The following is a 21,571-nucleotide window of genomic DNA, read 5'->3' on the forward strand; positions in this document are numbered from 1 at the left end:
ATGGTGGCATGTAATATCAGGGTTTTGTGACCCAGTGGAGGTCTTGACCTCAGTCTCCTCATCTGTACAATGGGCAGATTGGACAGGTACTACAGGCTCTGACAGGTTCAATGATGTCTTTTCTAAATGGAGCAGTACATGAGCCCTTCCACTGTGGGAGAAAAGGGTGCACTCCTCAGCCTCTGCCCCCAAGAAGCTCTCAGGTAACGAAGGAAGGCCAGATGCAGACGGACAGGGGGATGACTGACGAACAGCTCACGTTTCTCCCATGGCCAGTGCTTAGAGTTCTCTGCCTGCAGGGAGAGGAGCATGAAGAGTCTCCACAGAGAAGATTATGAGATGGGAGATGGGAGAGGCCATACAGGACATGGAGGGGAGGAGCTCTGCTTTCCTGTCTTTGGTTCTGCCCACGAATCTTTGACCTCATCGTGGCCAGGAGACACCCTTCTAGGAGTGAACCATGGCAGATGTTAGTCCTCTGTAAGCCTCAGTCTCCCTCTCCATAATCAGCCAGTTTCTAAGGTCCTGTAGGACTTGTGGCACATGGCTCTGTAGGGCCTATGGAGTAGAGATGGCCTCTTAGGGGCTCCCTAGCAGGTCATCTGGCCCCATCTGTCCTTATGGTTGTGGGACACCATTCAGGCAGCAACCCTCCTGTGGCCTCCATACCCTCAGGTCCCGCTGAATGCCTGCCCCTGGTGCTGGACCAGGGGCTGAGAAAGGTCTTATCCATCGAGAGCCCCTGACCCTGCCTGGCCTCTGAGCACAACTGGTCTCTGTCATCTTCTCTCAGTTCCTATTTCCCAGGAGTCTCCATGTCTGTTATTCTAGGCTGTCTCCCAGAGTCTGGGATTCTAATATTATACAGTTTTAAAGTTCTATGTTTCTAGCAAAGATTCTCAAGTAGTTCTGTTCTATGATTCTATGATTCTATGCCTCAAATGGTCTTTGACTCCCAAAATTCATGTTTCTATATGGCTACAGTTTTGGCCCATGAGTCTAGGAGTCCATGAAATCTGTTTTCTCCCGATCGTTGACCTGATGTGCTTCTTTGGGAGAATCGTCAAGGATGGGTGCAGGAGTGGGCAGTGGCAGTGGCCCTTAAAACCCAGGACTTAGGGCCAGCTGGGAGGCTTCTGTTCCCCTTGGACTTCGTGCTCCTTTGCAGCCCCTGGGAGGTCCAAGGTGACTCGGGTCTCCCTTGTGCCTGGTACCTCTCCCTCGCAGGCACTGCCTCCAGACCCCTCCCAGCCAGCCCAGGAGCCCTCATGCATCCTTCCTCATCCCTAGCAACCCAGGCCTTGTGATTCCACCTTTACCCCTCCTCAGTGCTCTAAGGTAAAATGTCTCGAGAGATCATCCAGTTCAACCCCGACTCTGTCTTATAGATGGAGGGATTCAGGTCCAGAGAGGGTCAAGGTTGTGCCCAGAGCTTGGCCAGCACCACCTCCCCATGTACCAGTCTGTACCAAGCCAAGTCTGGCCCCACAGGGCTACGGTGAACCTCACCCCTACTCACAGCTTGGTGTAGATCAGAGCTTCCTCAAACACTGGGACTGGAAGGCCTTTTGGGGCGATCTGCTTCAGTGGTTTTAAACTGTACCCACAGAACTCCAAGGGTGCCACTGTAGGGAGATTGAAGAGAATGTCCCCCAATAGGAATAAGGTCTTCCACCCCCCGGCACACAAACACATGTATACACACACACACACACACACACACACACACCAATCAGACAGATTCTAGTTTTATGTGTTTTTATATCAGTCTTTTGAGTGAGGTTCAATTGGAGAAAGGGTTTTGCTGCCAAAACCCTGTTTTAAAAACACTGATCAAGTCCAATACCCCCATTTGACAGAGGAGGAGACTGAGGCTCATGGAGAGAGCTGATCAGTAGCTGATCTGGCCTGGGAGGCTGGGGTTCTCAGTGCCTGAGGCATCTGCACCGGTGTCAGGAAGGCCCCCAGCAGGAGCCAGACACGATGTGTCTGTATGAGACCAGCCTGGTTATGAATCCCGCCTCTGCACCTGGAACTCTGAAATCTGTAAAATGGGTACAACACTAATATCCACACCTTGGGATATATTTTTTTTAAAGATTTTATTTATTTATTTGTGTGAGAGAGAGAGAGAGAGAAAGCATGAAAAGGGAGAAGGTCAGAGGAAGAAGCAGACTCACCATGGAGCTGGGAGACTGATGTGGGACTCAAGCCTGGAACTTCGGGATCACAATCCCAGCCGAAGGCAGTTGCTTAACCAACTGAGCCACCCAGGTGCCTCACACCTTGGGATTTTTAAAGAATGAAACCAGAAAAGTAGAAAGTGGATTATTCAGTACTCGACCAGCGGGAGTGCTTATTCTTAATGTCTTTCTCTGATCAAGCCAGCTCTTAAGAGCAAAAACAATGGGAAAATGACCTTTTTTCTAATATTCTTACAGCTCACACCAAACTCAACTACCAAACTAGTAAAAGTGGGAAATTAAGCTGACATCTATAGTTTATTCTGGACTGTGTATTGTTTTAAACTCTTTGTATATATTATCTCATTTAATCTTTGTAATCCACCTGTGAAGTAGGTTAAGCTATAACCCCCATTTTACACCTGAGGGTCAAGTTACAGAGATTAAACAACTCATCCCCAGGCCTAGTGGAGGGTGGAACTGGGATTCAGATCCGGGAAGAGCAGGAGGGATGTGGTCTGAATCACCAAGTCAGGACCAAGAAGCAGGAAAATAGAAATAGCAGCAAAAGGGGAATCAGCAAGAGAGGGGGAAACATAGGAGCGTGGACCACAAAGATGAATTCGGTTGATAAAACCAAACCCCTTATTTGGTTCTGGGCTTGCTGGTGGCCAAAGGGACAAGGGAGGCATGGCCAGTCGCACAGATCTCAACAAGAAAGCTGGAGAAAGTGTGTCGCAATCCTCCGCGGAGCTCAGATCTCCAGGTGCTCTGCTAGAAACATGATCTCCCTCCCACGGTAGTGGGAAGGCTAGCACATCACCCCATCCCTGTGGCCACTTACCGTGGCCATGTGCGATGACAGCTGAGGGCTGGCAGAGAATGCCATATCACCCGCCAGGGTCAGCGAGGCTCTGTGGGGCTGGGGTCACAGGCCTGTTCAGACCCTTCCAGAAACCCAACTTCCCCCAAGGACAGCTCCTGGAGCCCTGGAGGCCCAGCAGATACAGGGCCCTTGCACATACCGGACCACACACGGCTCCCTGGGTCCCACAAGCTTGCAGCTGTCAGCACATGGCCCTGAGGGAGGGGAAGTTCTAATCGGCTCTCTCAGCACAGGCCTGCTGACCAGGGCAAACCACAGCCAGATGTGATATGTCTGACTCCAAGCCCTGCTCTGAGCTAGCCACAAGGCTTCTAGTTTCCAGAGCTGGCGCTTGGTCGGGAGTCCTCAAAGCAGATCTGGGGAGAGAGGCAGAAACTTGTGAAGAGTCCAGGACAGAAGTGCCCAGCACCCACCTGATAAAGCCCAAGTCTGTTAGCATGGCCCTCCAAACTGCCCAGCTCCTGCCCCAGACGCTATGGCTTCCCCATCCCCCACTCCCACAAACCACTGCACAGACAGGCCCTTCCCCAACTGCCCCCCACCCTGCTATCCTATGCCCTTGCTTCCAATAACTTCTTCCTTCCTCCCTTCCAAATCCCAAACCTCACTTCTCCTAGAGGCCTTCCCTGACCACCCCCTCACCCCAGCCCCTGAAGTTCCGCCCCTCCCCGGCCCCATGCTCTTTTTCACAGCATGACCCAGGGGTGAGATGGTGGTCCTGGAGGACCTGCCTTCAACAATCTGCTCTGCCCATTGCTCCCTGGGTGACACGTCCTCTTCTGGGGCCTCAGTTTCCTCTTCGGCGAAATAGATGCTATAAGGACCCCTTCACCAGACTGCTGTGGCAATCAGATGACATGGCAGATGTGAAAGTGCTGCCTAGACCACAGGGGGCTGGACATGCAGACGCTGCAGTCATCCTCACTGTTTACATGAGGACAAGGAACCCCAAGCAAGGAAGGAACTCACAGATTCTGCCCGTCCAAGGACGGAGCCGAGCCCGGCATCCCGTCCATCCATCCATACTGGATAAGAACACTGGAAGGTTCTTAGTTTATCTCAGCCCCTCCTCCCTCTGTTCCTGGGGCAGTATCCCGACCCCAGCACCCCCTCCCTCAGGTGCTGTAGCCTTCCCGCACCACTCTCCATGGCTTGGCTAGGGCGGGGAAAGGTGCGAGGAGATCTCTGATTCTCATTTCCGCATATCATCAATTTAAAAAATTAATGATGGGCTGTTTTCCATTTTTTTCTTCCATGTTAAGTCTTTGAAATACCCCCTGTGTTTGATACTCATGGCACATCTCAGTCTGGACTGGCTGTATTTCCAGTGCCCAGTGGCCACATAGGGCTGGTAGCTTCGAGGTATAAATGAGTAACAGACCCACAGTGCCTCACGCAGTGACTTAGACTGTGGGCTCTCGGGCCCCTTCACATTAGTCCACAAAGGTGCCTCCCAGTTCTGCCTGTCTTGCACCAGGGCTTCCGACTCATGGGTGCTGAGGGGATAAGGCATGAGCTTTAGGCACAGGCAGGCTTGAGCTCAGATCATAGTTCTGTGCAATGTTGAGCAAGTTACCGAAGCTTGCAGCTGCTTTGCTCCTGGGCGGAGCATAAGTCTCCTTCCTTTGCAGGTGCACATGAGGACAGAGCCCCCAGCCTATATACCGGTGGCCTGGGATACCTGGAATCTCCATTCTGCCAGGCCCCTGGGGTACTCGGTGTGGACCCCATGCTCCATTCCGAACTGAAGCTGTGTAGGAGCTCACTTGCTTCGCAATCGCCTCTCCTGTCAATCTCCTTTTTCTTCCTAGAGCCTGGCCGCACTCTTTGCCTATGGCAGCTGTCTTTTCCACTCTTTCTGTTCATAGATACTTATCAGATACCCACTATTCCACCCCAGGCCCTATGCTAGGCACCAGGGTTTCAACAGAGAACAAGATAAGCACGATCCCTGCTCTCACAGAGCTGGGAGCCCAGCAGGGGAGAGACACTGAACAACGTTTGACTCAGACCTATGTGCATATGGAACATAGTGATTTTCTCTGAAAATCAACTTCCCTTCTGCTCAGAATGCCCACCTCCTGGATTAGCAAGACACTCGACCTCAGCCTTTCTTGGAGTTCCCCAGCCAAGGTGAAGCAAAGGTCCTTATAGAGCGTTCAGGGACCAGTTCTCCCCCCGACCCAGCACATGTTGGCATCAATCCACCCAGGCTCATTCAGGGCCAAAACGCATGGAACACTGTTGACCCCTATCGCTTCTGATGAGGTGACTACCCCATGCCCTCTTCTCTCCCAGAGTGTTTCCCCAGCCCACAGGCATCTCGGAGCAGAATGTCTGGCATCCAGCTGACGGCCCTTCGTTGTGTGTCCTCCCAGGGTGAAGATTCTCCCTCTGAGAGCCCAGCGGAGTCCCAAGAGAAGCAGGACAGCCTCACCCAGATTGCACCAGACCTGACAGTGATCCAGTTCATCAAAGGTAAGAGAGGATATAGAGAAGTGGGACCAGAGAGGCATGTGGGGCCGTCCAGGACCCAGCCCCTTCCTGCCCTTCTTGATTTTTCTTTCACACCTACAGACCCCTAATCAGCACCATATACTCCGTAAGTCTTGACTTAGTTGAACCCTTCTGCCTGCAACATTAGTTTCTATTGCTATCTGTCAAAATCTTCCTTGTCCCCGTAGGTCAAGCGCAAGTGTTATTCCTCTCCTTCTCCCCACAGCAAGCCTGGCTCTCCCTCCTCTCAGCCCTCCAAACCGTCAGGGCCAATAATCCTTGCTCTGCTTCCCTCAAGGACTATTAGGAGACTCAAATGGGGTGATGAATGGAAAGCCTTTCGTATACTATTAAAAAAAAAAAACCCTACTTATATAAGGTATAATTATCTTTTCAATTATTACCCCTGCCCTACTATTAGGCTGACCATGTCCCAGGACAGTAAGTTGAGCTGCCTGTGGTTTAGGAAGGTGATGACTGCAGGCTTTGCTTCAGCGCCCACCCCTGCCACGACTGAGGACTCTTGAAACAGGAAATTAATCAGGCCCAATTCTTGGAAGTGTGTCCTACGACTTGTTGTTTGGGATACCAGTAATCCAGCCTCCAGTTCTCCAGCCTCCCTGGGGTAAAGGGGGAGGGCTGGACCGCATGGGGCTGGGCCCAGAGGCAGGAGGGTCTTAGACTCCCTAACCTCAGATCACTCCCCAGCTGCTGAAAGGCCCCAGCAGGCTGCTCCTTGGGAGAGTTTATTAATCACAGCTTTGGCTTCTGCCCAGAGGGAAGCTGGGGCCAATCACTGAAATTGGATCCTGGAGTGGGTGTCCTGGGCAGCTTGTCTCTGGTGGTTTCAGCTTCTCCGTGAGCCTAGAGGAGACCTGGGCGGGGGCTAGCCATAGGCCCTGTAGTTGGTCCGCAAGCCTGGCATCTGGCCTTTCTGCTGAGTTCCAGAGGGATCAGTGATGACCTGAGGCTTGGCTTTGAGTACATGGGGCCATGGGGGAGCCAAAGGAAAGAGGAACCAGGACCCTTCAGCTGGAGGAGGCCTTAATTCTTGGTGAAAGACAGTCCCTGAGTTAGAGAAGGCCCCTGTCTGATGGGGGAGACACAGTCTTTGAGTGGAGGGAAGCCCTAGCTTACTTGATGGAAGAGACATTAAGCTAAGGGAAGCAGCTATCCAGCAGACGTGGCTCTGGGTTCCCCAGAAGTTATCCCTATCTGAGCGAAAGGCATAGCCCTGCCCTCCAGGAATTTTCCATCTGTTCTAAGGACAGGCGAAAGATGATGAAGAGATAGACGGTGTGTACAAAGTGCATTTGTGATGGGAGATAGAAGCAAGGAACGAGATCGAGCCCTCTGGCTGCCAGAGAGGCACAGGAATGTGGGTGGCATGGGGTCTAGTAGGAGGAATGATCTTTACGCTAAGAGTCAGGAAAGCCCTGGCAACTGCTGGCCTTGACCCGGCTCTAGATGAAGTTGGGCCCCACCTGGTGAGGGGTGGGGCCTGGGCCGATGCTCTCCAAGAGCTGGAGCAGCTACATGGGGTGAAGGCCACATGTCACACCTTCTCACATCAAGCGCACTGGCTGAATGCGTCGTGTGTAGGGCAAAGGACTCAGGACGGGAGGCAGGGCTGGGACATGAAAGATGGGGAATTCCACAGCCCCAGCTCCTACCCACCCTGCCGGGACTGTTTGTCTTTATTTGTTGGCTGCTAAGGAAATGGTTCCTGGCCCGGCCCAGGGGGCTAGAGAACTAGCTGACTGGGCTCTGGCCACACTGTGAGGGCAGACAGAGATCTCCAGCAACAGAGACCCTGGTCTTGACACTGCAGGAACAGACCCTCCCACTTGGCCCAGAGGAGCCCCAGCGCCATCTTTCCCCTCCAGTCCCAACTGCCAGGCGGTTTGCTCCTCTGATGTGTCTTCTTTGAAGGGCCTCTCCTCGCCTGCCCTCCCCACACCTCACGTTAACTTCCAGCTCACCTCCTGCGGGCAGAAACACATGCCCTTCTCTCCTGACGTCAGTGGAGAGAGAATTGCACGTGTCTGGAGAGAAAGCATTCTTGGCCGTCACCCGGGCTGCCCTTGAAGCCCTTTCGAGACTTCCCCCATGTCACATGGTCACGTGCCCTTCAGGTTAGCGGACTTGCAAAGAGGAAGCCTGTACACGAGGCACCAGGTTAGGAGATAACGGGTGATTGGGGCGGTCATCAAAGCCAGACCTGTCGCTTCTATGCCCCTCTATGTGTTTTTGTTCTTGCTGTGCCCCTCCTAGAAATTTCTTTTCCTTCAGGTGCATTCTTCAGGTCCTACCTCGAGAAGCCCCACCCAGCACCAAGCCTGCTTGGTTTTCACCTTCTCTGGAGGTCTTCCTTCTGCCCCAACATCGTAATACTGGATCACGTGTTGGCCTGTATCTCCATTCATTTATTCCCTAAATATTTCCTGAGCTCCTGCGGTGCCCCAGGCTCGGGAGATTCAGGAATGAATAGAGCAGACAAAAATTCCTGCTCTGAATGAAGCTTATATTCCTGTGGGGTGACCGTAAAATGGCTAAGGGAGTGAAACATGTGGTATGTTAGGTATAGTGCTGCGGAGAAGAGAAACTAGGGATGGAAGATCAGAGGCAGGCTGCTGTCCCATGCTGGGGACACGGGAGGAAAGCCTCAGGTATAGGGTGGCTTAGAAAGCTAGAGCAGGACAGGATGAAAAGGACTGAGTGGGAGAAAGTGAGATGAGTAAGCAGAACAGAAGAAATGGAACGAGGTGGGAGGCGATGAGATGAATGGAAGAGGAGGCATGGGATAGAACTCTGTGGCATCGAGTTTTAGACGGAATCGAATGGAAAGAGGCACAATTGAGTAGCGTGCGGTCTAACTCAAAGGATGGGAACAAAACTGACTTTCAAAAGTGGAACAGAATTAAATGGAGAGGAGTCCAATGTAACAGGATAGAATTGGGCGCAGTGGAATTAAATAAGACAGCATGAAAGGAATAGACCAGTTTAAACTGAACAGGACAAGACAGGACAGAAACAAAAGGCAGGCTGGCCTGCCCACTCTGACCTGCTCCCCGCTCACCCCAACAGTGTTCCCCAGGGTGCTGCTGAGGACCCTGCGCCACCCCATCTTCCTGTTGGTGGTCCTGTCCCAGGTGTGCATGTCGTCCATGGTGGCAGGCATGGCCACCTTCCTGCCCAAGTTCCTGGAGCGCCAGTTTTCCGTCACAGCGTCCTACGCCAACCTGCTCATAGGCTGCCTCACCATCCCGTTGGCCATTGTAGGCATCGTGGTCGGGGGCGTCCTGGTCAAGCGCCTCCATCTGGGCCCTGTGCGTTGTGCCGTCCTCTGCCTGTTGGGGGCGCTGTTCTGCCTGCTTCTCAGCCTGCCCCTCTTCTTCATGGGCTGCTCTACCCACCAGATTGCCGGCATCACCCACCTACCCGGGTAAGTGTATGAGAAGCAGGTGGCGGAGGGCTTCAGGAAGGGGGCCTAGACAAGGCCAGGGGAAGGGGGTACCCATCTACCTCAAAGCTCACTTTCCACCAGCACCTTCTCCTCCCCTCCCCACCTGGCTTCTGAGCAGTGGGACTTCCGTCTCCGAGTCTCCAGTGAGGGTATCAGGCATCACTAGGAGGGGCAAGGATGGAACTTTGCAGACGGACAGCTCAGGCCTGGGGAGAGATGGAAGCCATGACAGGGCAAACGGCTTGTGTGGCCGGCGTCTCCAGAGAGGCTAAGCCCTGTGGGCCAAGTGGAGGTTAAGGCAGAGGCCACATCAGAGAGCAGGGCCCAGCTCAGCGCGAGGAAGTCTTCGCTCCTGGGCAGAGGAAAGGACTGCCTGGGAGCCTGCACACTCTCCATCCCCAGGGGTGGGGGTATAGAGAGAAGGGGCGAGCAGGGGCTGGAAGGCATCTATCATGGACGCTGGAGAAGGGACTTAAGCCCTAGGAAAGGGTTGGTCTAACTTGTGGTTCTTAGAGCCTGGCAGCTAAAATTGTGTTGTTCCATGACCCTAAAACCCAAGGCTCTTTGCCCACATCTGAGGGAGCCCCAGGAGGACAGCCTCCTCCCATGCCTGTCTCCCTTCTCGTTTCTCCCTCATCCCACCCTCACACATATGCTCTCTCCTGGTGGGGGCCGTCTTCGAGAGGATGCTGGAAGTTACTTCACTGTCTCTCCTCCAGAATGACTTCACTTTTCCTGGGAACTGCTCCAGGCTGAGGCTGGCCCAAGACCCAGCAAGAATTCCCCAGTTGTCCCTGTTCCCACCTCAACCTGGGCATCTCCTTCCTCCACCCACACACCAGCTTTCCCCACCTGAGGGAAGCTTAGCGCTTCTCTCTGGGCCAGGCCCCACATCACAACCTCTCCCCTATCATCTTCTCCCTTCCCCTCCTTCCTTGTCCCTCCTTCTCCCAAACAGCAAGGCTGCTGTGCTGCCTCCTGTCTGGGGAGCCCTTGTTCCAGGCACAGAGAGGAGCTTTACCCAGGCCCTCTGAAGTCCCTGGTCTGAGGAGAGCCAAGACCTTTATTTTTTTATTTTAAGATTTATTTATTTGTTTTAGAGAGAGGGAGAGCACATGAGGTGGGGAGGGGCAGAGGGAGGAGAGAGAGAAACTCCTGCAGACTCCCTGCTGCAGACTCCCCGCTGAGCACAGAGCCCGACGCAGGGCTCCATCCCAGGACCCCGAGATCATGACCTGAGCCAAAATCCAGAGTTGGCTGCTTAACCGACTGAGCCACTCAGGCACCCCAAGCCAGGGCCTTTAAATGATTTTTTTTCCCTAAATGTAAAGAGAAAAAAGTCAGCCTAGCACACATGCCTCTTTCCCTTTTCTTCTGCCCCAGCCGAGCTGATCAACAGAGACACTGACGTCCAGAGAGAGGCAGAGACTGCTGGGTGATCCCACAGCTAATCAGGTGTCCTGCCTGCTCCAACACACACAACTTGAATTTTCTAAGAAAAGGAAGCAATCCAGCCCATCAAGAAAAAGGCCCTCTTCATCTGAGACTACATTCTGGGATGAATTTATCTTATGTTCCCCAAAGAAGGGCCATTGAGGGATGGATAATATTTGCATAAGTTCAAAGGCTAGTAGGATCTTGGGGCTGAGAGGGGTCTCAGAGGCCTCCATCCAACTCTACCCCCCCACTCTTCCTGTTGGGAACCTCTAGCCCATCTCCCTGCTCCCCTAGCCCCATTTCAAGGAGCTCCCCATGTGGGGCATCCCTGACAGTAAAAAGCTCTGCATGGAGCCAGATCTCTGGCCATGGTTCTTAGGGTGGGGAGCTGGGCTGTGGGGCTGAGAAGTTCAGGATCTGAGAGCTTGAAAGCCAGGCCAACCCTGCTGCCTTCTCTCCCACCAGCCACCTGCCTGGACCGGAGCTGTTTACAGCCTGCACAGAGCCTTGCTTCTGCCCACTGGACGACTTTAACCCTGTCTGTGACCCCAGAACCCACGTGGAGTACCTCACGCCCTGTCAGGCGGGCTGCACAGGCCGGGCGGTCCAGGAGGCTCTGGACAAAAGTCAGGTGGGTCAGGGCTCTGAGCACTCCCTCAGCCTCCCTTGGGATCTGCCCCTCCCTGTCTTTGTGTACCCATTACGCTCTCCATCTTTCCACATTCTCATTCTGGGGCTCTTCTCTCTGTCTGTCCATCTATCTGTTGGCCAGTCTGTCTCCTTCTGTTGGCCAATGGAGAACATGATTCTTGCAATAACCTTTCATTGCCAGTCTGGGTCTAGCCATGGGCTGGGCCCCAGAGCACAAGGGTGAGCCCAATCTGGCTCCAGCTCTCTGTGCAGGGGAGAGGCGAAAGGGAACAAGTCAGGAATTCCAGGGGTGGGGATAGGCAGGTACAGACAAAGATGGAAGAAGCTGGGGAGGGTCTTAAAAGGCTTCCTGGGATGTGACATTTGTGTTGGGTCTTCAAGGATGAGGGAGCCAACTAGGAAAGGGCTTTCTAGGAGGGGGAACTGCAGAAGCAGAGTCTGCACACCCATGCACACAGTGTTTCAAGAACCTGGAAAGAACTGTTGGAGCAGAAGCATAACGTTTCAAAGAGGGAAAGTGAGGCACAGGCAAAGAAGGGTCTTGAATGCCAGGCTACCAGTAGGGACTTCACCAAGAGAGTGTTGGGGAGCATTGGTTAGGCTGACGACAGTGTCAGATCTTTATGTGATCACACTTGAGGCTGTAGGTTGGAGGAAGGTGAGCAGAGGCTGGCCCAGTAAGCCCAGTCAGTCAGTCATTCAGTCAACAAACCTTCATAGAGCTCCTCCTCTGTGCTGGGCCCTGTGTGGGGGGGGGAAGGGGGAACTGAGGACCCAGAGCCAAGGGACCCTACCCTCAAGGAACTCCTAGCAGTGAAGGAGGCAGAATAAGCAGCCCCAATGCATACGATGTGAACCTTAAACAGGTCTCCAAGACGAGCCACCCCTCGCCTTTCTCCTCAGTCCCCCAAATGAGAAATGAAGAGACCACCTGCCTTCCTCAGAACCCTAGACTAGAAGAGCCTGTGGAAGGGGGTGTGCAGTGTCAAACTGGCCATTATAAGGGGTCCCTTCTCCAGAGTTCCCTGCCTTTGTCATGGGGAACTCCTGCCTTTACATCCTGCTGGGCATCAGTGTCCAAGCCCAAGGGTCCTCCCGGTAGGGACCTGGGACCCATGGGCTGGAGCCCTGGAAAGCTGCCGGTTGATGGGGCTTCAGGCCAGCAGGCGCCACCTAGGGGCTGTGCAAACCCTTTGCATTTGCAATCGCAATCCCGGCCTTAGGGCCTTGTTAATTCTGTCTTTACCTGGTTTCATCTCCTTGATACTCTTCCAGGGGACCCCAGTTCCTGCCGGCTGGGGCAAGATCCCCCAGGGAACAGTGAAGTGAACTTTTGTGAATGTGGGCCCCTGAGCGCCGCGGCCAGGTCATCTGGTTCGAACCCCACCCCCTTCTTCCTGTAAACTGGCTCGGTTACCTCAGGCAAATTATTTAATCTGTGTCTCCGTTTCTGGGCCTATAAAACAGAGGTGACCATATTGAGTACCTACTGTATGGCTGCACTGTGCTGAATGCTTTCCTCGGGCAAATTCATTAAACAGTGAGTAAAGGGTCACACGACAAAGCCCGTGAAAAGTACTTAAAACTGTGGCTGGGAAATTTTGCACTGGGTAGTACACACTCCTGTTATGCCCATTATACAGATGGGAAATGGAGGCTCAGGAAAGGACCAGGCATTGCCCACAGTCTTAATGCCAGCGCTGGGATTATAACCCAGGGTTCTGGCCTGCCAGCCCAGCCCCCTCCCCAGAGCGTCCTCAGAGGTTGTGTCTGGGGATAGTGTTTGGAGGATGGTGCGCTGGTCAGCACTCAGGAAGTGTTGCTCTGGCCTGGAATAGTCTCGCTGCAAACCTGCCTCCTCAGGCCGACCGTGAGCGAGCTCGCGGGCCTGGGGCTGGGTCGCTCAGCAGCTGGCGCGACTGTGCTCAGAAACCATTTATGAAGGAGTAAATGACCAGGGAAAAGATGGGGAAAGGTGGGCGGTTGGTGGGATCTGAGGCTCAGGGGGTGAGGCTGAAGCCCCCCTGGGGAGTGAGAATAAGAGGCAGCTGGAGAGATTGACGTCATCCATAAGAAGAACTTGCTGCTGGAGTTAGATGGATGGGAATGAGAGCTGGGAAAACTCCAAGAGGAAGGCCCCTAGCTCTTTGTCCAGCCCAGCCATCTTCTGACACTCAGAAAAGGCATGAGGGCGGGTCTCTCTCTTCTAGCAACATTGCCTAGCCTAGTTCTCCCCTTACCTGTCCCTCCATTGTGCCTCCAACCCAGTGGCTTGCTCAGCCTGGAGGGAAAGGGCCACATGGTGTGTGCTCAGCAGGTCACACACCAGATCTCTCTCTTTCTTTCTCTCACCTTGCCCTAATTCTACCTCCTAAGTATCTCTCAAATCAAAACTCATTTCCCCACCCTCCTCCCCCTCCCACCACTCTCTCCCGAGGTGGGCCTCTTGGCCTGCCTCCCCCCTCTGGCCCGTCCTCTTGAAGGAGCCACAGTGACTTTGGTGCTGCCAGCCTTCGTCCCTTCGTCCCTCCTTCCTGTGCTTAAATGCTTCCCAAGGCTCCCAGAGACCGCCTCAGGGACTCCCAACCCTTTTCACAACAGGAAGTGTCTGAAGCTGCCCACGGCTGGAGGTGACAGGCTGCCCCAGGCCGAGCAGACCACCCCGAGGGCTGATGGCACCTGGCCCTGCATACCTGTTTCTCAGCACAGGCCAAGGTTCCCTGGGACACACTGGTCAGAAACTCTGTTCTCTGAGGAAGAAAAGCCTAGGCTTCCTGGCTGGCTTTGCTCCTGGGAGGCACCCAAAGACATGGGCAGTGGAGACCACTTCTGAAGGAATCCGGGGCTGGAAGTTTTCCAGGCCATATGGTGGTGAGAATGCAGGCTGTCCTCAAGCATGCCCCTGGGCCAGCCTGGGGGCCATTCCTTGCAGCTTGAAAAGGAGTCAGCTTTTCACAGACTTCAGCCTCTGGAGGGGTCCCAGTTTTGGGGGGGAGTCTCCTATTGAACATTACCCTGGCGGGATGGAGGGCTAGGCTTTGTCCTCTGGCCCTGGAGCCCCCAGACCTCAGAAAGCTGTACTCCCTTGTGTAGGCTCTGCAACCCTGCTGGGGCCAAAGCTTGCTTCCGGACCCTGCCCATCTTGCTGGGTTCTAGCCTCTCTAAACGGCTTTCCATTTCTGTCAGTGCCTGGGTACCCTCAGGACAATGTTTTCAATACTTTACCCAGCATTTTGTTGTCAGCAGGATGATTGGCAGGGCCCTGGCCCACTGTGTTTCTGGAAACAGCAGTCCAGGTTCCTCTTTTCTGTCCCAAGCTCAGCAGGCCGCTGGGCCCAGCGCAGCCCGAGCGCAGCCCGAGCGCAGCCCCAGCGCCTCCCCTCTGCCCTCCGCCCCAGGCAGACAAAGACTTGCAGCGCTCTTGCCTGTCACTTTCCTGTATTTTACATCTGACCTTCCTTCCCTCTCATTTCAGTTTTCCTCTTGGCAAATTCCTATTCATTCTTCCAGAGCCAAATCTAGCACCCCTCTCCGCGGAGGTCGTCCTTGCCCTTCACCTGCTGAAGCCTGGTTCCCATGGTGCTGTCTGGGTCCCTCTCTCCTGTGCTGGAATCTCTCCTTGAAAGTTTCCTCTGCGACCCAGTGCCCTGGAGGAGGACCTCAGTAAAGTAGAAAGGGAGGGACACTGAGCTGGAAAATCTGAGTTCCTTCCCCAAAACACTCTTAAATAGTTTGTTTTTTTTAAAGATTGTTTTACTCATTTGAGAGAGAAAGAGAGAAAGCACGTGCAAGAGAGCATGTAAAAAAGAGTGGTCATAAACACAAGGGACGGGCAGAGGGAAGAGCAGGCTCCCCGCTGAGCAGGGAGTCCGATGCGGGGCTCAATCCCAGGACCCGGGATCATAACCTGAGCTGAAGGCAGATGCTTAACCGACTGAGTGAACCAGGTGCCCTTTTATCCCCATAGCTTTTTTTTTTTTTTTTAAGATTTTATTTATTTGAGAGTGCGAGCCTGAAAGAGATCCCCAAAACAATCTTGGTTGCTTTGATTCCTGGCACAGTCAGGAATTTGGAACATTCTGACATCACCAGGTGAAAGAATGAGCAAGTTCGTGTGCACGTGTGTGTGTATGATTGTGCGTGCTGTGGGACTGCGGTATGTGTGTTAGAGTGACAGTGGCGTGTATGGGAGTGCATGTGGTGTGGTAGGGGGTGAGGCTCTCCCAGCCCCTCGCCCTCTTCTGTCCTCTGCTTCCCTCTCCCCACAGCCTCAGCCCGTGTGTGGAAAGCATGTGGGCTGCGTACCTGCCTGGCTGCCCCCACCCACTCGCCTTGGGTCCAGAAAGCCTAGCCTCCAGCCAGCTCTGCCCCAGCTGGTTGGTGCCCTCAGGTTCCGCACAAGCCTTCGGGGGCCTCAGGCACTTGGCCAGCTGCTTGCCCTTGGAGACTCCTGAAGGCTTTTCTCTGCCCCCTTCCTGCTCTAGGTTTTCTACACCAACTGCAGCTGCGTAGTGGGGGGGCGGCCCTGTGCTCGCGGGCTCCTGCGAATCGCCCTGCAGCCACCTGGTGCTGCCCTTCATGCTCCTGGTCAGCCTGGGGGCCGCCCTGGCCAGTCTCACCCACACACCTTCCTTCATGCTCATCCTAAGGTGAAAGCCGGCGAGCCCAGACCCAGGGGATCCCAAAAAGTCCTTAAACCCAGGCAGGATAAGGGATCTTAGAGGCAGGGTTTGAAGGAGGAGGCCACTCGGGTGTCCTGCCCCCCCCCTCCCATAACAGACCAGGTTCTCCTTGCCCTGTCTCCATCTTCATGGCAACCTACTAAAGTGACGTCATCCTCCCCCATTTATAGGTAAGAAACCTGGGGCTCAGAGGAAGTCAGAAGCCAGCCCCAGCTCTCGTGGCAAGTGTTGAGTAGAGCAGAACAAGGGCCAGGGCCCAGAGCCAGGCCCCTACTTGCCCCAGGAGAGGAGAGGCCACCCAGGCACAGTGAGGACAAAGCAGAGCATTGCCTGACAGCCCATCCCCCCACCCTGCCCCTAGAGGGTGGGTCGGGCTGAAGGAGGGCACAGCCAGAAAACCCAGCCCTGTCCATGTGGTTCATGATTTTTCAAGTCCATGAGCCCTTACAGGTCCACCATGGACCCAGCCCACAAGAGTATACTGCCTCTTGTGCCCTGATCTTTCCGACCATTGTCCTAAGGGTGCCTGCTGGGACTGACAGATTGTTACCTGAGGCCAAAGTCCGCATGCCTAGGGTGGGGGCCGGAATAAGGGGACCTCAGAACAGGATAATTCCAAGAACAGGATATTTCATTGTGCTGGGATTATTTTTTTAAACCACTTTTTTTTTTTTTTAAGATTTTTATTTGTTTATTTACTTATTTGAGAGAGAGAGAAAAGGAGCAGGGAGAGGGAGAAGCAGACTCCCCACGGAGCAGGGACCCTGACTTGGGGCTCGATCCCAGGACCCTGGGATCATGACCTGAGCCGAAGGCAGACACTTAACCAACCAAGCCACCCAGGCATCCCTGGGATTAATTTTATTCCTTATCTGTTTTCTGGAAAATTACAAGGGGGATGGCACCCCTCACAAATACGAGAAGACACATAGATCTATAAAACTGGCTGGCCTCCAGAGAGGAGGTAGAGGACTCCTATGTCCCAGCAGGCAGGCAGCCTGTGTGAGAGGAGTTAATTCAGGCAGTGGGCTGCAATTTCTGACCGACCCTTGACACCCACCTGCTGTGGGATCTTAGCCAAGTCACTTAAGCTGTGTCAACATTCATCAGTCTCCTTATCTGTAAAATGGGCTAATGATAAAACCTATGTCATGCAGGGTGCAGTAGGGGTTGCAGTGTAGAATGATGGAGCCCGTAGTAAGCACTCCGTAAACAGCAGCTGCTGGTATTGCTAAGGAGGAACGAATCATGGCCCGGGGAATCCTAGGCTAGGGCCTCGAAGCATTTTGAGAAGTTAGAAGGCATGTCTGACTACCTAGTTTTAGGTTTTGCCGAGTGTAGGAGGGAGGAGGAGGAATTTGGTGGGCCCAGGGGTTGGGGGGGTGTTGTGAGCAAGAACACAGGGAAGTCAGTGCAGAGTCCTGATGGCTAGTGGGAGTGCCTGGAACGTGGGTGCTGGGCTCCACAGATTGAAGGGAAATGGAGTGGGGACCCTGAACCTACCCCCACCCCAGCTCCCAGGACCTTTGGACTTGGGGAAGGCTGGCCCTGGGTGCTGAGAGAGAAGGGGATGGTGAGAGTCCCTGGGGGGCCAGGACCCTCTCAATCCTCATGTTGCTGTGTTTCTGCTTGTTAGGGGAGTGAAGAAAGAAGATAAGACTCTAGCTGTGGGAATACAGTTCATGCTCCTGAGAGTTTTGGGTAAAGAACCTTCCTGGGACCCTTAGCTCTGACACCCATGGTGTGCTGGGCCCAGGGGCACAGGGGTGAGCAGGACCCAGGTCCTGACCTTAGGGTTCGTGGGACCCTGGCAAAAGATTGGACCTGGGACCCTGGAGGTGGGCGTACAAACAGCAGTAGAGCCTTCTAGTGAGGCAGCACCAGCATAAGGGCTGGGCTTGAGGGCCGAAGACTTATGGGACAAGAGGCCCCAGTGGCTCTGGGGGGGTTGTGTCTGCCAGGGAGCAGGGAGGTGGGTAATGCGGGCACGCCAGACCCCATTGTCCCCTGACCACCTCCTCCTGCAGCCTGGATGCCCAGCCCTGTGATCCACGGCAGCGCCATCGACACCACCTGTGTGCACTGGGCTCAGAGCTGTGGGCGTCGGGCCGTGTGCCGCTACTATGACCACGACTTGCTCCGAAACCGGTGAGACCTGGGGTGGGGGCTGCCAGGGCCTCTGGGAAGGCTGCTGGCAATACTCCTGGGGTCCCAGGTGGGAGAGCAGCAGGGACAAGAGGCCCATTCATATCCCACTGCGAGGCAGCAGGTCTGTATCTTGTACTGAGCTCACAAGTCCTATGACCCAGCCATGGTCCCTGACTCTTACAGATGAAGAAAGGGAGAGTTAAAGCAGCCCAAGGTCACACGGCTGATAACTGGCAAAACTGGGTCTTGAACCCAAGTGGTCTAAGCATGGTCTGTGCAGGAAATGTATCATCATGGTTGAGTGTGGGGAGAATTAAGGGAACAGCCCAGCTGTGAGAGAGAGACAAGGAGTTGAAGTGGGGTTGGGAGAAGGCCTCACTAGGACACAGGGGGACTGGTATCTAGCCCAGATCTGTCTGTCCATCAGGAGACCTGCGTTTTCTGGAATCGAGTCTTCCCATCTGTGTAATGGGGAGCCCAAAGGAACTTGAAGACCAAGAGGCTGCTGGGATGGGATAGGAGGTTGGAGAGGACTTGGTGACAGGGCTGGGAGCAGGGAGCTGGTCACTGCCAGCTCTGCAGAGGGCATGGCTCTATGGGCTGGGACTGACCAGGGCATTTCCTAGAGGAAGAAAAATCGAATAAGAGCCTCAGTGAGTTAGGCAAACAGGGGAGAGGGAATCCTCTTGTGGCAGGTGGGGTGATCTAAAGTTGCAACTGTCAGGCCCCCTGAATTCTTCAACAGTCAGAGAGAAGCAGGAGTGGCCCACGCTACAAGTTGGCTAGGGACAAGGCAGGGAGGATGCCCAGGCTTCTGCCCCCCACCCAGTGCTTCTTCTGCAGAGCCTCTCTCCCTCTATCTGGGAAGGGTGCCCATAGAGGTCAACTCCGGGGGCTTCCCTGTCTCCCCAACAAAGGCCATGTTGATGGGGCTACTGCCTTGTGGCTGGAGGCCTCTTTCCCCGCCTCCCCCCACAGGGCTTCAATGTCTCTGACCACACATTGAGTGGTGATGGCTGACCTTGCTCTGCCCCACCCCAAGGACATCCAACCCCTAAACAGGGAGGTCCTGAATTCATGGGTCCCTTGGTCTTTTCCAGGTTTGTTGGCCTCCAGGTCTTCTTCAAGACAGGCTCCCTGGCCTGCTTTGCCTTAATTTTGGCCATCTTAAGGCAGCAGGACAAAGACGAGGGGACCCAGGTGACCGTATCCACATCTGGCCTACAGCAGCAGCTGTTAACGTCAGGGCCAGAAAAGAAGCCTGAGGAATCCAGAGTGTGAGCTGGCCCTCGAGGGGCAGGAATATGTTCTCTGGGCCCTTTGCCCAATCTTGGGTGTCAGGAACTCTGTTTTCCAGTTCCAACTCCTCTGCTAACTTGCTCTGTGACTTCAGGCAAGTCACCCTCTCTGGGCCTTTGTAACTCATCTGAACCAAAGAGTTGTCTAGGGGTTTGGTGTGTTAGCTACTTGTAAAGCATGCACAATGGTCTTCCCCCTTCCTCTGCCAGCTGGTCAGGCTGACCTGAAACCAGGCTTTCCTGGCAGAAGGACTGTATCTCTTTCCCCCAGGCCCTAGAATAGAGAAGTAGACCATAGCAGGCCAGGCTGCCTTACACACCTGGTCCTAGCCCAGCTCTGCCGCTTGCCTGGAGCAGCCCACCCTCTCTGGGCCTCAGGCACCATCTCTGATGGGTAGAAATGGACTTGCCAGCTTTTAGGCCCCTTCCAGCTATGGCCATCTCTGTGGTCAGGATGCACTCATGTCTCCTCCCTAGCCCCCGCTCAGCCTGGAGGCGGGGCCAGGACAGCCTCTGTCAAGAAATATCCATTTGGCGCCCCCTGGAGGCAGAGCTCTGAGCTCTGAGGGGTGCCCACCAGGGAGGAAGCTGGCCTCACACTCAGAACACTCAGGCCAGTCAGGGCCTTCAGCAAACCTGGCATGAGGGCCCCTTGGGGCACTTAGCTGAGGGTGGGTGGCTAACTCTGTAGACTCAGGAAATTCTAGTCCTTGCCTCAGGGAGCCATAGTCTGGGCCTGGTCTCTGCCTTAGGGGCTCCAGGGGGTAAGGAGATCCAGGCCCTACATTTGGGCATTTTCTGACTTCAAAGACCAAACACACCCAACACACATTCACTGGTACTTATGCATGGCCAAGGCTTCACACACTGACCAGGGCCCACCAAAATCACTGTGACCCCTGTGGACTAGAATCCGAATTTCACCATTTCCTTTCAGGTGCCCCAATCCTCATTGCCTGTCGCTCTGTAGATAATGTCTGGTTCTGTGATAACCATGTTTTGGGGGCAACACCTGGTTCTCTGTGATGCCTGAGTTGGTGTAAGGACCTGTTCTTTGCAGGGCCAAGGAGTGAAACGTCTGGCTCTGGGTAAGGAGGGGGTCTGTGGAATGCTTGGGTCTGAACCAACTGGTCCTTCAATGGGCCTTGTCTTGTTTTATGGCCAGTCTTCTCTGGCCTGGCTGTCCCTCTGGGGAGGGGGAGAGAGTTTTCTGATGTACCCCAGCCCATTCTGTTGTCACCACACAGCTGACCTGGCTGGGACCTGCTGCGTGGGAAGCAGGAGACAGAGCTCTCAGCCGTGGCTTCCCAAGCCTGGTGTCCAGCCCTGTGCTGGAGGCAGGGGAGAAACTGGGGGGTAGGAGGAGGGTACTGGGGGCCCATGTGGCTCTGGCCCTCTGAACAGCTCCTGTGGCTAGACTGTGAGGTTCTCCCACGTGAAAGAAGAGGAAGATGAAGGTACAGAAGTTCTAACTCCCATTTTGATTCTACTGGTTGATACCTTCAAATGTTTAATAAATATCTGAGCCTGTATTTATCAATGTCAAGAATTTCAAGGTTTCTTCCAACAAGATGAGGCCACTCACATGTGTATATTCCTTCTCCTTCGCTCCTGTTTCCCAGGTTTTGCAGAAATATTCTGAAATTATAGACACGGCTTATTATTAAATTTGTTCTTGCATAATGTCTCTTATATTACAAAATTCCTTTCTTACAAAGTGCATTAGAGTTTGCAGCAACCACATTATTTCTAGTTATTTAGATTTAAGTTTTACTGGATTTATTGTTCACTGTTATTTCTTGCATATGACATCATTCCCTAGCTGTATATTCTGGTCTAATTTTCATTTGACTGGGTTACTTCCTCTAATAATGGTTTCAGAAATGGAATAAGGTCATGAAGCTTTCCGAGTCCTCACCTGTTCAGATTCTTGTTCACATTTTACAGAAGAGGAAACAGTTAAGAACAAATAAGCAACTTGTCCAAGATCATATAGAACATAAATGGTGGAGCCAGGGTTTTGTGGGAACGGAAGCTTATACACTTTGGGGAGCCCTCTTTATGAAGAAGAGCACAAGGGGCCCCTGGGTGGCTCAGTGGGTTAAAGACTCTGCCTTCGGCTCAGGTTATGATCTCAGGGTCCTGGGATCGAGCCCCGCATCAGAATCTCTGCTCAGTGGGGGGCCTGCTTCCTTCTCTCTCTCTGCCTGCCTCTCTGCCTACTTGTGATCTCTGTCTGTCAAATAAATGAATAAAATCTTAAAAAAAAAAAAAAGAGCAGCACAAAATTTGGTCAGAAAGAGAATATTTATGTAGAATGAGAA

The 21,571-nt window shown here is 53.7% G+C and overlaps 1 protein-coding gene across 1 annotated transcript in view; it reads left to right on the plus strand.

The window, feature by feature from the left end:
• LOC111159386 (solute carrier organic anion transporter family member 2B1) overlaps window positions 1-21,343 on the plus strand; it is a 45,326-nt gene extending 23,983 nt beyond the window's left edge. Inside the window, 8 exon segments of the mRNA XM_022521804.1 lie at window positions 5,448-5,547; window positions 8,653-9,010; window positions 10,934-11,099; window positions 15,604-15,633; window positions 15,635-15,768; window positions 17,438-17,502; window positions 17,829-17,949; window positions 19,050-21,343. Coding sequence (XP_022377512.1) covers window positions 5,448-5,547; window positions 8,653-9,010; window positions 10,934-11,099; window positions 15,604-15,633; window positions 15,635-15,768; window positions 17,438-17,502; window positions 17,829-17,949; window positions 19,050-19,230 — 1,155 coding nt within the window. The 3' untranslated portion in view covers window positions 19,231-21,343.
• Window positions 21,344-21,571: the final 228 nt, after the last annotated feature.

Source organism: Enhydra lutris, unplaced genomic scaffold, assembly GCF_002288905.1.
Source record: "Enhydra lutris kenyoni isolate GAN:26980312 unplaced genomic scaffold, ASM228890v2 scaffoldscaffold68, whole genome shotgun sequence".
Lineage (NCBI taxonomy): Eukaryota > Metazoa > Chordata > Mammalia > Carnivora > Mustelidae > Enhydra > Enhydra lutris.